We start from the raw sequence: 16,465 nt of genomic DNA, 5'->3' as shown, positions 1-16,465 counted from the left end.
AGGTGTGTGCCCAGTGACCCCACTTTATACAAAAGTACATAACAGTCATTTCTTTGAAGTCTTGAAGCTTGAGTGACGTGGAGAGGGCCTTGACTCCCCATCTCAAGACCTGGGGTTCAAGAGGGCACTGGATACCTGCCTTTCACTCAGATAGACTCTAGAATTTCACTTCTTTCTTTCTGTTTGGTTTTTGTTTTTGAGACAGGTTTTCTCTGTGTGTAGCCCTAGCTCTCTAGGAACTCTCTTTGTAGATCAGGCTGGCCTGTAACTCGCAGAGATCCTCCTGCCTCTGCCTCCCGAGTGCTGGGATTAAAGATGGGTGCCACCACACCCAGCTAGAACTTCACTTCTAAAAGACAGCCAAGCTCTCCAGCAAAACTCAAGGGCTAACAGTGAGTCTAATATATTCTAGTTCTTTCCAGAACCTCTCAAAGGGTAAAAGTTTCTGAAATAAAGTTGTAATCACTGAAGTATGCATGCAGATGAGATTATAGCCCCGGGGTTTGTGATATCTTGATATCCAGGAAATTAATTACAACTTCAAAACTCCTGCTACAAATAACTAAAATAATAAGGAAATGTTCAGGTAAATTACTTCAGCAAAGTCAACCTCACATTTTTGCCTGAGCAGCAAAACAACATTTGGTTTCAAATGAAGGGCCCCTCTTAGCAAATAAACCAGGGTAATACAACATGTTCATTCTCCGTTGAGACTCCAATTCTTCCTACCAACCAGTGCTGCCCACAAAACCAAAGATGGTCACACCCAAGGCGTGTCTGCTCAAGGCACAGTGGCTTCTATCTCCAACCAAGGGTCTAATTCAAGACCAGAAGCTTCCAAGCTGCTCTTCAAGGGCAAAAGAAGCAAAGCTGCCTAGCTGTGGTGGTGCCTGCCTTTAACCCCAGCTCCCAGAGGCAGAGGCTAGCAGATCTGAGTTTTAAGGGGACAACCTGGTTTACATAAGCAAGTTCCAGGTCTATATAGTGAAACAGAGTCTCGATAACAGTAAAGTGAATCTCAATAATATCTCTACACAGATGTAAAGTGTAATAATGTTGAAATAGTCAAAAAGAAAAAAAAATAACACGGGCTAGCATAATTCAAGGGGCCAGCCAGTAGGGAAATGACGATATACATTGTGATATATCTGGACTATTAAAGGGCCTATAACCTTTAAAAATGGAGGCCAAGTTGTAGAATTACATGGCACAAAATTAAAGCACACTAACAAATGAAAAGTCAGCATTTAGAGCAACATGAGCTACATTTTTATGTTTATTTAAAAAAAGAGTGTGAGGCCAGGTTTAGACCCCAAGGGATGCGTTTAAAAATATGTGGGTGGTGACGGCTTTTAATCCCGGCATTGGGAGGCAGAGGCAGGTGACCTGGCCTACGGAGTGAGTTCTAGGACAGCCAGGGCTACACAGAGAAACCCTTTCTCAAAAGAACAGCTGTAAAAAGTAAATTAATTAATTAATTAAGAAAAGGTGTTTGTATATGTGTGTGCTTTGAGCATTATACCATGTCTAGAATGGCAGGACCTCCCCTTCTTCTCCTTATCCCTCCTCACACAAATAAACACACAGCTGAAAAGTTTGGTTTTTTTTTTTAATAAAAAAAAGTCCATGTATTCTTTATAAATCAGTCATACAACAAAATAATTTTTAAAGCCACAAACACAACCAGTCCATAGAGTAAGTCGGGAGTCATGTACCGCTGCAGTGGTTGTCGTCTCTTGTCTGCGCTCTTCTCCAGGCAGATCTTCAGACTTTAATCCATATTTGATAACAAGTGGCCAAAACAGACATTAAATATTACAACAATAGTTTTTTTAAAAAATACTAAATGGTACCTGAAAGCAAATGGGGGAGACAGTAGCGGGTGGAGTGGGGTTGGCTGGAGGGAAAAGGAGGTGTGTGGGGGAGGGAACACGATTGAGCAGGAGAGGAACCGAGGCTATGATGATGCCTTATCATGAAAATTGTTCGCATGATACAATTTTAAAAAGTGACTTAAAAAAATACTACGAGGTAAATGTTATTTGCAGTTGGTAAAATATTCCATTACCCACAATGATGTAAGTAAAAAAAATTATACAAAATTTTTATTTACATGTTTAAGATCCTCATTCTCTTTTTCTTGAGTAATAAGATAGACAAACCTACAAAGGAATAATAAAGGAACTGAAAATCCCAATAAACCAACAGGCAAATATTGGTTTTTCTTTTCAAACATCACTGCCCTGGTGAGCAGAAGCAGCACTCGACTCCATGGTTCTGTGCAGGTAGACATCACTGAGGTTTGTAGATATCATGGCAGCCCCCTCGTATCTGAGCTCTGGTTACTGAAGCTGAGGGACCTGCACGCTGAACAAGATCCCCAGGGGCTCTGATGAACCACTGGACATCTGGATTCTACTGTCCAGAGCAAGCTCTCTGTTGCGGGTTTGAACTCAGTCACAGTCTCCGCATTGCGCGGGAAAAGTCAGTCAACCAGCCTGGAGGTGTATGAGGGCCTCGGGCCCTGACAAGGCGGTGACGCGCCCCAGATGGAGAAGAAATTGTTTCAGCTAGAAACTTAGTCTTGTCGGGTGTTAACTCCTGCGTGTGGCTGGATTTCTGCCTTCTCATCACTCCCACAAAGTAGGTTTCTCTAGGGTCGCTGAGTTTCCGGGACATCAGAGGAGCAGAATTCTGATACTGGCACCCATGCTTGTGGTCAGTTCTGAGACCAGCTTGGTTAGAAAATGACAGCCCCATGTCACGGCATCCCCGCCCCTCGCACACGCACCATGAAGCAGGCTCGCCATCCTCGGGTACCGTTCAATAGGAGGTTTTAACGCTGGTTGAACTAGAAGCGTAAGAGCTGGATTTCCTAGAGAACTTGCTGGAGGTGAGGGAGACTTGCATGCGGTTGACGGTGCGGACGCTTCGACAGAGGAGCGCATTTTTAGCCTGATCCCTGAAGTCTTGGGAAACAAAGTAGTAGACAAAGGGGTCGATGCAGCTGTTGAGGGTCGACAGGCAGAGGGCGACCAGGTAGAGGGCGTAGACGTGGCTCTGGCCCCGGCTTTTAATGAGAAAATAGTGCACGACCAGCAGGAGGTTGCTAGGAGCGAAGCAGATGAAGTACATGGCCAGGACAGTGATGATGAGTCGGACAGCCCTCCGCCTTTTCTTCTCTGAGTGCTCGTCCATGGCGGAAGAACGGAGGGTTTTGATCATGAGTACATATGCAGAGGCAGTAAGTAAGGCTGGGAACAGAAAGACTCCAATGGCCAGGGAGAGGAAGTAATTGAACATGTCCCCCACCAATACCTCCTCGGGTAGCACATCATGGCAGGTGGTGACGTTCAGGGCTGGAATATAGACGGTCTGGTCCATGACATACAAGGGGATGGTGACCAGAAAGATCAGGAGCCAGATCGCCAGGGAGAGACCAACGGCAATGTGTGCCCTCTTCCTGGAGTGTCCCATGGGGTTCACAATCACCCAGTACCTCTGCACGCTGAGGCAGGTCATGAAGAGGATGGAGCAGTACATGTTGCCATAGAAAAAGCCAATCAGCACCTTGCAAAGGGCATCCCCATAAGTCCAGTTGTTGCCATGCAGGTGGTAGGCAATCTTGAGGGGGAACCAGATGACAGAGAGGAGGTCGGCCAGGGCCAGATTGGCCATGTAAATCACAGCAGGGTGTTTCTTCTTGGTCCGGAAAAGGAAGACCCAGAGGGCCATGCCATTGCTGGGCAAACCAATCACAAATACAGTGGTGTAGATGACCGGAAGAAAGACAGTAGTCAGCTTCCCAGTGAGGATGGATGTAGAGAAATCATCGATGGAAAAGCCAGGTTCTACTATTGTAACCCCTTTCCCAGAGTCTGGAGGGGGGGTGTTCAATCTGCCAATTAAACTTCTTCCTTTACTGTTGGATCCTGGATAGAGAAAGGAGAGCAGGGTCAACACAGGGTTAAATGGTCCAACAATGGCGCTGCTTTGCTTCAATGAAAAGTTTCAGACAAACACAGACAGATGCTACTAGAGGATTATGAATATTTTCTTTGAGTGACGGTATTGGGCAGGGCAGGTTGGCAGCAGTTGAGTTCTAATTCTGCATGCTAGGCAAGTATTCCACCCCTAAGCTGCATTTTCAGGCCCAGAGATAAGACTCCTTTTTTTTTTTTTTTAAAAAAAACTGTGGGAGTTTGGGACTGCATGTAGAACACTGACTTCTCGGAATCTTAAGGCTGATGATATTACAACTTATTTTTTAAAAATAGCTACACTCCATCGTTCTGTTATTTAATTATACATCCATAGAGTCTTTGATGGGTTGGTTAGTTTTCAAAAAAAAAAATCAGCCTAGAATTGTGTATAACTCTTTTGGAGTCTCGAATGCAGTGCAACCTTCCTAATGCTGTGACCCTTTAATACAGTTCTTCATGTTGTGATAACCACAACCATAAAATCTTCATTGCTACTTCATAAAGGTCATTTTGCTACTGTTATGAATTGTAATGTAAATATCTGATATGCAACCCCTGTGAAAGAGTCGTTGGACCCTGAATCGGGTCACAACCCACAGGTTGAGAGCCACTGTTGTAGCAAGACAGAAGCCCTGCCTCTGTTCCCATTCTAGAGTGTCCTTCTATCCTACTCTGGCCTTAAGCCAGAATCCAGCCTGATTGTCAGCCACGCCCGGTCCCAGAGACCAATTAGGGAAGTTTCAGGACCTTGGGGCAGCCCCTTGTCCACCCACAAGAAATACACTACTCTAAAGGGCAGGAGTTCCCTACCTCTGTGCTGGCTCTAGAAACACCCTCCCACGGAACTCAGTTGGCAGCAAGCCTTTGAGTATCACTGTATCAACGACAACGTGTGCTCTGATTTCTCAAGCATGTAACAGCAGGCTTTAACTCAGGATGCTTTTCCTATGCTATGACTTAATCATTCAGAATCACAGATAACCCTGGGTGTGAGAGCACATGCCCATAGTCTCAGCAACTGAGAAAGCTGAGGTGTGTAGGAGGAGGCCGCTTGTTCGTTCCCGATTGCTCAGCCCCGAAATAATCACACAGAAACTATATTATTTAAAATCACTGCTTGGCCCACTAGCTCTAGGATCAGAGGGAAGCCATGTAGGCCTGCTGGAGTTGGACGGAACTTTACTTGGTAAAGCCACAACCACATGGTGATACACAGATTATTGGAAATGGGTTGAATTCAGATGTAAGAGTTAGCCTGATGGAATCTAGAGAAAAGGAGAAAACACCACAGAAAAACAATGGCAATAGAAGCAGAGACTAGAATAAAGTGATAGAACAAGTCAAGGAACACCAAAACTGGCAGCAGCCACCCAGACATGGAGATGGTATGGGCAGACTCTCTTCCCCAACCGTCTCCATGCCAGACCTCCCCACGTCAGAGCCAAGAGAGTGAATGTGTTGTTCTCTGCCACTGTTCATCATGGCGGCTTGGGAGAATAAATTCATTCAACATAAATATATTTCTATCATTTCAATTTTTTCTATAGCTTTCCAAAAAGAGCACTTTTAAAAATTAAAATAAAGCTGGGAATAGAGACACATGCCTTTAACCCCAGCATTAGGGAGGCAGAGGCAGGTGGACCTCTGTGGTTTTTGAGGTCAGCCTGGTCTACATAGAGACCCTGTCTCTAATTAAATGATTAATTAAAAACTAAAACAATTATTCCTAAGGAGGTGGGGATGTAGTTCAATTGGTAGATTGCTTGCCTGTCATGTACTGAGGCCTGGGCATGAGGCCCAGTGTAACTTCCTAAGCCTGAGTTTGGAGACCTGTCTCTGGCTCTCTCCCTGGGAGAACTGAGGGGGATCCATAGCCCCGGCTCCTCTACTCATTTCTACAGGACCTTGGACTGGAACCATGAGTGCCAAAGGTCACACATACAACCACAAAGAATTACAGGACCACGGCGGTCATCATACACATTAGTGCTAATACATCATGGGTCTGGTATTGCTGTCAGCACTGTGCTATATGCATGGAACCTATATCACATTCACAAGGCAAGTAGTACTATTATGTCCTCTTTTTACAGATAGAAACACAAAAGCAGATCAGTGAGCTGAGAAATGTCCAAAAGTTAAACCGTTGTTAGGTAAGGAGATGACACTTTAGTTAGCTCATTACTAGAATCCGTGGTTTTACTCACTATGCCCCACTTCCCCTAACTGATACCACATGTTGGCAACTGTAGAGATCAACCCATCTGCATGGACTCCCCCCACACCTTCTCAAACAGAATTTCTAAAATTTTTAATTTAATATTAAAAGTCGCCTTTTTAAAAATGAGCTCCTTTTTCACTAATTCACAGTCACCTATATTAGTGCCAACATAATCTGCAAGCCATTTAGAGATGTAAGAGAATCTTGTAAATCCTTCGCAGCTGCCCAGAGGGTGGTGTGTGGCACAGCTGGGCCCTGTGCGCAGCAGCCTGGGGACCCCACTCAGCCACAAAGGCATCTCGGCCAGAAACAGCCCCACAGGCACTAATACTGGGGGTGTAATGGTCCCTTTTCTGTTGCTCTGAGAGAATACCACAGCTAAGGCCACGACTAGAAGCTACAGGTAAGGCAGCCAGGAACAGGAATCTCAGAGCTCACATCTTCAAACACAAGCAGGAAGCAGGAAGGGAAAACTGAAAGTGGCGGAGACTCTTAATCACAAAGCCTGCCCCATGGAACATGTTTCCTCCAGCAACATACACATCACACACAGACACACACACAAGTCACACACCTCCCTAAACAGCGCCACCAACTAGAGAACGGGTATTCAAATATCTGAGCCTTTGGGGAACAGTCTCATTCAAAGCAACACAGTGAGTTACCTGAGCTTCTGAAGGCAGTGGCTGAGATTTCAGAGTTCTCATAAGGACGCTCAATTGTCTTCAGTTCTTAAAGAAAGTTACATAATGTTCTCTAGAAAGGAGGGAGTCTAAGCCTAGACATTGCCTGTTTATAGCTACCATAGTCACAAGAGATCATCACACACTGAAGAAGCCTTGCTGGAGTGGACTCTGACCTCATCAGGATCAGAGTACATCTGGGCAGATGTAACAAAGAGATAAGGAATGAGCAAGTAGGGGCAGCAGGAAAGGCTCCATGAGTAAAGGCTGCTCAGCTGACTCCCAACCCGAACGCACATGCTTGAGAGAAACAAGTCCCACAAGTTATCTCCTGTTCTCCCCATGTACCATGACATGTTACACACACACACACACACACACACACACACACACACACACACACACACACACACTGGGGGGAGGGGCGGGAGATAGAGGGAGAGAGAGAGACTTATACACAACAAATGTGCTCCTCATGGTTGTGGAGTGTGGAGATCACCGACGGGAGCCCCAGCAGGTTAGGCCTGGTGAGGGACCTCTTTAGGCTGCAGGTTGCCAGCTCTGGCTGTGTCCTCACAAGCCTTGGTTTTCTTGTTGCTAGGGTTGGCAGCATATAACTGAGGGAGGAAGTGTTTATTTTGGCCCAGGGCAAGAATGTGAGGCAGGTTGTCAAGCTGTGTCTATCAGGAAGGTGCCAAAGAGGTGAAGGCTGGGATCTGCTGCTTCTCCTGTGCATTCAGACTGGGGCTCCAGCTCGTGGAACAGTGCCGGCCACATTCAGGATGAACCTTCCGCACTCAACTAAAACTGTTCTGGAAACACCCGCGTAGATACACCCAGAGGTGTGTTTCTGTAGTGATTCTAATCCAGTCAAGCTGACAATGAAGATCAACTGGGACAATATCCAAGCAAAAGGATAACATACCCACTCAAAAACTTGTACACAGCCATTCAAAGCCGCGTTATTCATAATAGACCTAAATGGAAACAGCCCAAGTATCCATCAACAGAAGAACAGATGAACAAAAGAAGACTCTCCACATAATAGAATGGTATTTAGCAACAAATAGGAAGATGAAGTATTGAAACCAGACATTGTCCCAGCACTTGGCAAGCAGAGGTGCTTCTTACCGATAATCAAAATGATCACAATTCTGTAAGTCTACCCAAAGTTACTAAACTCTCTCTAGACAGGCTGGTTTGTATTATGCAAAGTGTTTGGCATAGAGAACCTAAGAAGCTATAAAAATAACACAGAGAGATGGGCTGGAAAGTGGCGAGGGCAGAGATGAAACACATTTAGGCAAGGGTTAATAATAGCTGGCATTGAATGGATTCACTACTAAGGGTCTACTGTCTATTGCCAAAGGGTTAAACGGTCTCTTATAACCAAATGTGTAGCAGCTCAGTGAAGTTCACGTAAAAAGGGACCAAAAAAACCACATTAAATAAGAATGCTAAAATAAAGAGAAAAGAGGAACAACGAAAGACATTATAAAAAAAAGAAATACTACTTAGGCTAAAAGTAAATACTATTTTTAAAAAGGGGGAGGGGAGATGAAGAAAAAGGAGGAGGAGAAGGCATCATTTTTAAATTATCCCAAAATCCAACTCAGAAATAAGATTCTAAGGTTAGGGATGCCCCCCTCAGTAGTGAAGTGTTCGCCTAGCATGGATGAGGCTTGGTTTCCAACCAGTCTCCCCAGCCCCCACCACACACACAAAGTAGAGCTGGGAGTCCTGCCTTTAAACTCAGCGCTAAAGAATCTGAGACAGATGGTGAGTGAGTTCCAGGCTAGTCTGGGCTACACAGCAGATCTTGTAGCAAAACAAACAAATGAAAACAGTTGTTCATACTACGACGTTCCGTGACACTGTTCAAAGGTCCCTGAGGCATGGCCCTGCCAACCTGTACTGTACATGAAACTGCAGGGATCCCAGGGTTTAACTGTAAAGTGGGCACAGTGTTTCAGAACTGAGCAGACTGTCACTGAGTATGAATGTGGACACATACAGGGTACCTGGCTCTGAGGGTGGCTTTATTTCCAGGGTGACAATCAACAGGTCCTGCCAAAAATACGAAAAACATACACCCAACGCTCAAGACAACACCCGGCCCCCACGGCAGACAAACAGGAAAACAGGCCTGCTATCAGATTCTAATGTATATTTATTTACAAAATCTTAAATCTAGGAATCTCTCACCAAACTATAAAAAATGTGTCTCCTTGAAGTAGAGTGACTGGGGAAGGGCCATACACTGTCATCTTTCTGTTTTTAGGTGTTCAGCCACACAGAGCGCAAATGGACACAATCTTTTTAAAAGTAATTTGGCAAATGTATCAGAAGTTAAAATGTGCCTGTCTTCTGAGCTGTCACTTACTCCAGGGACCTGTCTCACACTGACTGTGCTGGGGAGAACCTGTGCTTAACGATTGTTTACCATGGTAGATCAAAATGATCATCTGGGTATCAAAAGGTTCAATCATTTATGAGCGCTACAACTCTCCTGTGAAAGTATGGACCAAAGTCTGTCTTCTGACCATAAATAGATTTATTATCGAAACACAAATAGGACCGTTGCTGCAGGACGGTCCTGCTGCTCAAAGGACTTCATCTTGTAGGGGACATAGTGGCGATGCTTTAACCCTCTCCCAAGCTCCGAGCTCCAGAGTTCTTTTGCTACCAGCACTTGGGAGCACAGGCTGAAAAAGAAAAGATTTCAGTGGCAGAGCTAAACTGTTTTTCCCCCAGAATGAACTGTTTTCCTCAACATTTTTTCAGATAATAAAACCATAAGGAAGTCAAATACAGCCTTCCAGAGACAGGAGCTTCCAGGGTTAATTAGTAACATGAGGAACGCAAAGAGGAGCAACCTGAAGGCCCAGCTCCACCTTCATCCCAGAGTTCTTTCCATCCTACATCTCCTGTGCGCGCGCCTATTCACCAAACACGGATTTACTAAGATGAAGCCAGGTTTGCAAGGGCTGGTCTATAATTGCGGCTACTCAGGATAAAGCAGAATCCAAAGTTCCAGGCCTGCCTGGATTACCTAGTGGATTCAAGGAGAGTTTGGGCAATTTGAGGGAGACCTTGCCTCAAAATAAACTGTAGAATTAGGGCTGAGGTTCTAGCTCAGTGACAAAGTGCTTTGCTAACACAGAGGAGACCCTAGGTTTAGCACCTGATAAACAGTGTGTTGCATTGGGGTGTGTGTGTGTGTGTGCATATGCCTATGTTTCAAAGCCATTAAAAATGTGTTACTGACCTTAACATAATAAAACCCCATTCTTGTACAATACTTTCTATATTTGGGGACAGTGTATTTATGTATTTCTCATGCACAAAAGCATGGGGAAATAGGAATCTAATGTTAGTTGTGGTTATTTTAAGTACCAATGTTTAGGATGATTTTGTTACATTTCTCCTCTTTCATTTCTCATCTTTCTATTTTTCCTTTAAAGTGACCACAAATATGTGGTCACTTTTTAATTCTTTTTTTCATTTTTATTCTTATTTTATGTGCACATTTGTCTGTGTGAGGATGTCGGATCCCTTGGAACTGGGATTAGAGACAGTTATAAGCTGCCATGTGTATGCTGGGACCAACCCATCTCTCCAGCCCCCACATATTACTTTTATAATTAAAAAAAGAAAGAAAGAAAGAAAGAAAGAAAGAAAGAAAGAAAGAAAGAAAGAAAAGGATGTCAGGAACTAAAGAGCTGGCTTAGCAATTAAGAGCACTGGCTGCTCTTTCAGAGGACCCAGGTTCAATTCCCAGCACTGACATGGTGGTTCACAACTTTGTAACTCCAGTCCCAGGACATCCGACACCCTCAAGAAAAATATGAATGCAGGCAAAAACACCAATGCACATATTTTTTTAAAAAAATTAAACTAGGAAAATGTTATCTGTGCATGATGGTGCATGTAATGCCATCCTTCAGGAGGCACAGACACACAGTGAGCCTGTCTCAAAGAAAGAAAAAGAAAGGGTACAAAACAAAAACCCACAAACAACAACAAAGAAACAGTCAGTAAAACTGAAATGGACTGCCCATGTCATGGGACATGTCTCAAGTCCTAGTTGGTGCAAAGCCCAGCATGATAGAAATCAAAAAACCAAATAAATGTGGAGATGTGGGTGGGGGGCAGACAGTAGTGACTAGGTTGGAGAGAAGTTGACTTAAATGTCACACTGTCAATTCAGGAATTCAGTGCCCCCCCCACCTGCAAAAATGAGGTGATTTTAAGTTGGGACCGTTTCTGCGAGGCAATCTTTTGGAGGTGAAGAAAACCAAATCCAATCTGCTCTTGAACTAATCAAGGAACACACGGAAAGACCAGCCCAGAAGGGCGTGAGCAAAGATGTCCAGTAACTCGCGGGAAAAGCTTTCAAGATGCCCATGTCCCTAACCAAAATTAATCTCAATTGGGAGAAAAACTCCCTGTACATAAAGTCTCTGTTACCAGACTAACTTTTAAGGACAGTTGCCAGCTATGGGAGCGTTGAGTGTGCAGAGAGGAAAACCAAAGGGGGATATTAAATAGCTCGGGTTAACAAGTAACCGGTTTTGTTTTTTATTGTTAAATCAAGTTCACAGTATATGCCAGGAACCTCTCCCTTCCCAACCCCCTCACTCTGTAAACAAAGAGAGCTAAATAATCAGGATATGATTCCTATTCTGTGTGAATCATAAACGTATTTAATCAGTTTCAACCACTTTTCTTTTTTTAATTTGCACACATTAACCTTTGTCCCTGAATTTTAAATTTCTAACTTTAAACGGCAGGCAAACGGACAGGGGCTAGACGCTCTTCAGTAACGGCTTTAAGAGGGTAAAAGTGAGAAACGGCCTTTTACAAGAACTCTGCAAGTTTAGCTGGGGAAAAGAAAACACCAGGTCTTATTTGCAGCACAATGGCTCTACCGCCGGCTGCAAACGCCCCCACCCCAACCCACCCCACCCTAGGGACTGCGTCGGCCTCTTTGACTTCTAGAGGCGCCAGTTCGAGCTCACCTGGAGCAGTACCACCCGCCCAACCCGGCGGCCGAACGCAAGTTGGTCCTAAGGCACCGCCCTGGACCGCTCTCTCGCAGTTCTGTTCCTAGGACTTGGCAGCCTCAGCTCTAGACCTGGGTGACTGCCAATGTGTGCTCCGGGTGGCGGGAAGGCCTCGAAATCTGTAGGCCAGAATGTCACCTGGGCGAATGTGGGAGTCCTGAAAGTTCCCCTTCAACCACCACGTGACACCCAAACTGCCTGAGTTCCTCACCCAGCGCGTCCACCTAGATGCCAGGAGCTACGGCCCCGAGTGGGTCTGGAACCCTGTGATTCGACCCCCAAGGAAAGTGTTCACTGAGTGTGTGAGAGCGCAAAAAGCGAAGTGGGAACTTCCCAGGGCTCCCACTCACTACTCCACCCGGTCTTGAGCTGTCAGCTTGCTATAATCCAAGGTCCAATAGGACCAGACCGGAGGTAGTTCATAGGGTCCAGGAAAAGTTCTTAATGACTCAGTATTAGCAAAGAAACCACCCGAGGAAAGGGAGGCAGAATCTTCAGGGCACCCCAAAGACGAAGGCGCTCTTTCCTTGCCTCCCCGAACCACACCGACCGGTAGAAATTGGAAGTGCCCAGATCATGGTTGTCTCTAGTACGTCCTTGGGGACACTTCCCGGGTGTCCCAGCTGATTGGTCCTCCTATCAAAACCAATGAGAGAGTCTAGGGGTGCGCGGAGAAGTGCGCGCCTGGCCCGCTTCCACCACAAACCGAGAGTTCCTCCGCCGCCTAAGCCCTCCCGGTGCAAGGTCCTCACCTTGGAAGGTCCGGTTGCAGGAGACCGAGGCCGCCAGAAGGCTGACGCCTCCCAGAAGCCACGCCAGGCTTAGCCTTCGCATCCTCGCAGCAGTCCTGACGTCGGACGCCACTGGTTCCAAACTCGGAACACCGGGTCCCCCTTCCCTAACCCGGGAAGCACTGAGCTTTCCCCAGAGCGGGATTCGTGTCAGTGAAACCGGAGCCCCTGGACGCACCTGCGGGAGGCCACGCCCACAGGAGGCCTCGCCTCGGTCACGCCCCCTCCAAGCGTTTTCCGCTGGCCCCACCCCGGGCCACCTGGCGCAGCACCGCCTGCCTGCTTGCCACTCTGGTGTGCTGGCCCGCAGCCACCAGACTGCCAGAGTCGCCTGCGGGTGGGGCTGGACCGGTGAGGTGGCTACATTGGAATGCAAATGACAGGAAGGTTGGGACCCAGGGTTCTTAGAGCCTGGGCGACGTCCAAAGGACCTTTAACCTTTAATTATTTCAGAGAACCAGTGAGGTCATCCTCACTCACCTCTCGTGAATGTTAGAAGACCTAAACTCACTGCTTTTGCCTTCAGTAATTGGTATGGAAGGCTTTGTGGTGTAATGGGCAGTGAGGGACCTGAAGTGCAAGAGGTTTTCATTTCTTTGTTGTTTTGTTGATTCTCATCTTGGTTCGGCTTTTTTGCCTTCTCCCTCTCCCTCACCCGCCTGACCTCGAACTTGTGGGGATTCTCCTGCCTCAACCTCCTAATTGACAGCCTGTGCCACCAGCTCAGCTGACAGTGACTTTGGATGAGCAGAGGCAAGGCAGACTGCTGTGGCATCCAAAGGGGTAGAAAGCCTGTTGACCAGTGTCCTTGAACAAACTTGGACACGTGAGCTAGCTAATGGAACGTGGGTGGAACAGGCACTTCAGTACTAAGTGCTAATGGTTCGGTAACATTAGCTTGCCTAAGGTCCACAGCAGCCTATGCCCACTCCCATCCATCTTCCCATTTTACAGAACAGGAAATGGATCTTGGAAAGTTTGTTGCCTCAAGTTGCACAGCTCATAAGCACGGTTTGTAAATGGGCTTCACATTCAAGCTCAAGTCATGCCATGATTTTCACGACTGCCATGATTTTCACAAACTGTTGCTCTATACCTGATTCCACAAGGGACGGGTCCCTTCTGCATGTAATCCCATAATCCAAAGAAATATATAAAGTTTGGGTTGGGGGTGTAGCTCAGTAGTAGAGCATGTGCTTAGCTTGTCAGGGGACTCGGGTTGATCCCCACCACAGGGACACACACCGGGAAAGGAGAAGTACTCGAGATAGGTACACATGCCTTCACCATGCTAGTGATACTTTGCTCTTTAAATGGGAGAACAAAAGCTAGGCGTGGTGGCTCAAGCCTCTAATCTCAGCACCCCAGAGACGGAGGCAGAAGCATAAAGAGTTGGAGGCTAGCTGGGCTTAGTGAGACCGTATCTCAAAAATAAGGGAAAAATAAGCTAGAATAAATCAAAGCTCTCTGTTGTTCATTTAAACTGTGGTTTAAATAACAGAGAAGACACTGGAAGAATTCCAGTGCAGAAGAGGATCTGAGAGAGTGCGAAGTGGGGAAAGTGATTTCAGTTCAGTGTGGAAAGAGCCAACTGCAGTCCTTGCCAGCTCGCTGAGATTACCACAGGGTTAGCAGAAAGGCCTGAGTTAGCCATTTGTCCCGGGTTTGAGGCCATCCACCTGGCTTGTGCAGAGGGATTCCACGCCAGAGTGAAGGGTGAGATTGACTCCACCTATCCTCTCAGGAGTCTTGAGTGAGGCAGTCACCAGTGACAGTTATTAATATCTACACAGTCATAACCCAAATGGTTACCACTGTAGTCCTGTAAGCGTGCAGAATGGAGTCTGTCTGATGAAAGGTCTCGGTCACACTTACTCAACACTCTGGGTGGATAGAGAGTCTTCTGCCTGTTCCTTCTGCACCCCCCCCCCCCAGAGGGGCTCACACAAACGTAGGAAGAAAAGCAAGTGGCCCGTAATAGGCCATGAAAATAAAATGCTTCCTCTCTGGATGACAAAAATGGACAGGTAAAAGCATTTTTCCTAAGACACACACACACAAACAGAGAGAGAGAGAAAGACAGGAAGACGCAGAGAGAGTAGGGTGACCAGACAAAGCCCCCAGGGATGAGATAGTTCTCTTTAATGGAACGTCTCTGGTGGGTCTCTAATGTCTTAATGTCTGTATCTCAAGAAAGGTCTTTGGCGAATTTGAAAGGAACTGAGCTTCATTTGTGGAGCCTTTGGGTAGAGTCTGGCTCCCCTCCACTTGCACCTCTGTGACCTTGGATAAATTATTCACTCTATGTTTTGATCCCTCTTTATGAAATGGGACTAACATTTTGTCTCATTTAAAGACACTCCTAAGGATAAAACAGAGGTTCTGATATGATATAAAACAAAAAAATGGCTTTCTCTTCCCTTTCTTTCAGGAGGATTTGTCTCACCCCCCTACCACAGCTTTGGGTGTGGCTCCAGGGCCCACCCTTCAGAAAGTCTTTTCTAACCTAAAGATCCCTCACATCAACCAACAGGGGGAAGCGGTCAGATCTGATCACACAAGCCTTTAATCCTAACATTCAGGAGGCAGAGACAGGCAGATATCTGAGCTCGAGGTCAGCCTGGTCTACAGAGTGAGTTTCCAGCACAGATAGGGTTACACAGAAAAACCATGAACAAACAAAAACAAAAAATAGGGGGAAGCAAAGCCATATTAGTATTTTAGTATCTTCTTTTTATATTTATTTAGTAATGTGTGTGTGTGTGAACACATATGTACATGACTGTATGACTCCAGCAGCAAAGAGAGTCCTCTGGGGTGTTTTTTCTATGGTAGGGTTCAAGTCCCTTCTCTGGAGAGTTGATTCTCTAAGTCTGGAATGGAACATGTGAACTTGCATCATTGCTCAAGGAAGCCCACACCCTGGAGCGTCTGTTAGCTGTCCTGGTGTGTCCTGTTTTCCCAGCACGGTCACTCACAGCACCCCTTTCCTAACCACCCCAGTCTGAGCAATGCTAAGCAGCCCTGTTCTGATAGGGACCAGGCAACTCCAGAAGACAGATACACAATTCATCTCTGCTATCCCTTCAGTCTTTCCCAACATCCAGTTGCCCATTTGTAATTATCACGATTGCATCTGCTATCTGGGTATGATAATGACCCCTTTTTTGTACGGTGGCTGTGAAGATTCAGTTTGTCCAATGCGGGTGAAGTGTTTTTGAGCACCGGGCCTGGCACAGATAGAGCCACTGCTGTTCGGTGGTTGTCTTCAGTGAGAAATCTCTTCGGAGAACCACTGTGGGCCTCTAGCCACTTTCAAGGTTCACTGACATTGGATAGGAACTGAGTTTGAATCACCAAACTTTTCAAGAAATGGTTTCAGTGAACAATGTTACTAGTCAACAATCTCAAAAATATGGTTTATTGGTCTGGAGATGAAGCTCAGGGGCAAAGAGCTTGCCTAGCATACTTGAGACCCTGGATTTCATCCCCCACCATCACAAAAATAAATGAATGAATAAATGAATAAATAAATGTGTAATTTCCTACAGCAGCCAAAATGAACTACTTTCATAGAAGTCAGTTTGCAGGTGTTTTTCTCAAATTCTGAGGTCAAGAATTTTTTTTTTTTTTTTTTAAAAGAAGAACTGATGATTCATTTGCCTGGAGGGCCTTGAGGTACTGTATGAGTCTGTGAAATACTATGTTGGTCATAGCTAAC

At 45.8% G+C, this 16,465-nt stretch overlaps 1 protein-coding gene across 1 annotated transcript; it reads right to left on the bottom strand.

Moving 5' to 3' along the window:
* Positions 1 to 1,585: 1,585 nt before the first annotated feature.
* Positions 1,586 to 12,913, bottom strand: F2rl1 (F2R like trypsin receptor 1). The gene is made up of 2 exons (XM_075976280.1): positions 12,706 to 12,913; positions 1,586 to 3,932 (listed from the first exon to the last, which is right to left on the bottom strand). Exons 1-2 carry the CDS (start codon positions 12,785 to 12,787, stop codon positions 2,824 to 2,826), a joined length of 1,191 nt encoding a protein of 396 aa, XP_075832395.1. The 5' UTR covers positions 12,788 to 12,913; the 3' UTR covers positions 1,586 to 2,823.
* Between the last annotated feature and the right edge of the window lie 3,552 nt (positions 12,914 to 16,465).

The sequence above is a fragment of the Microtus pennsylvanicus genome, chromosome 6 (genome assembly GCF_037038515.1).
Source record: "Microtus pennsylvanicus isolate mMicPen1 chromosome 6, mMicPen1.hap1, whole genome shotgun sequence".
NCBI lineage: Eukaryota > Metazoa > Chordata > Mammalia > Rodentia > Cricetidae > Microtus > Microtus pennsylvanicus.
This window is presented reverse-complemented; position numbering and strand designations above follow the sequence as displayed.

Excerpts from the sequence above, each read along its gene's own strand:
- F2rl1 (XM_075976280.1), bottom strand. The coding sequence starts at position 12,787 with ATGCGAAGGCTAAGCCTGGCGTGGCTTCTGGGAGGCGTCAGCCTTCTG. Across the intron at positions 3,933-12,705 it reads CTGCAACCGGACCTTCCAAG|GATCCAACAGTAAAGGAAGA; the intron begins GTGAGGACCTTG and ends TTCTCTATCCAG.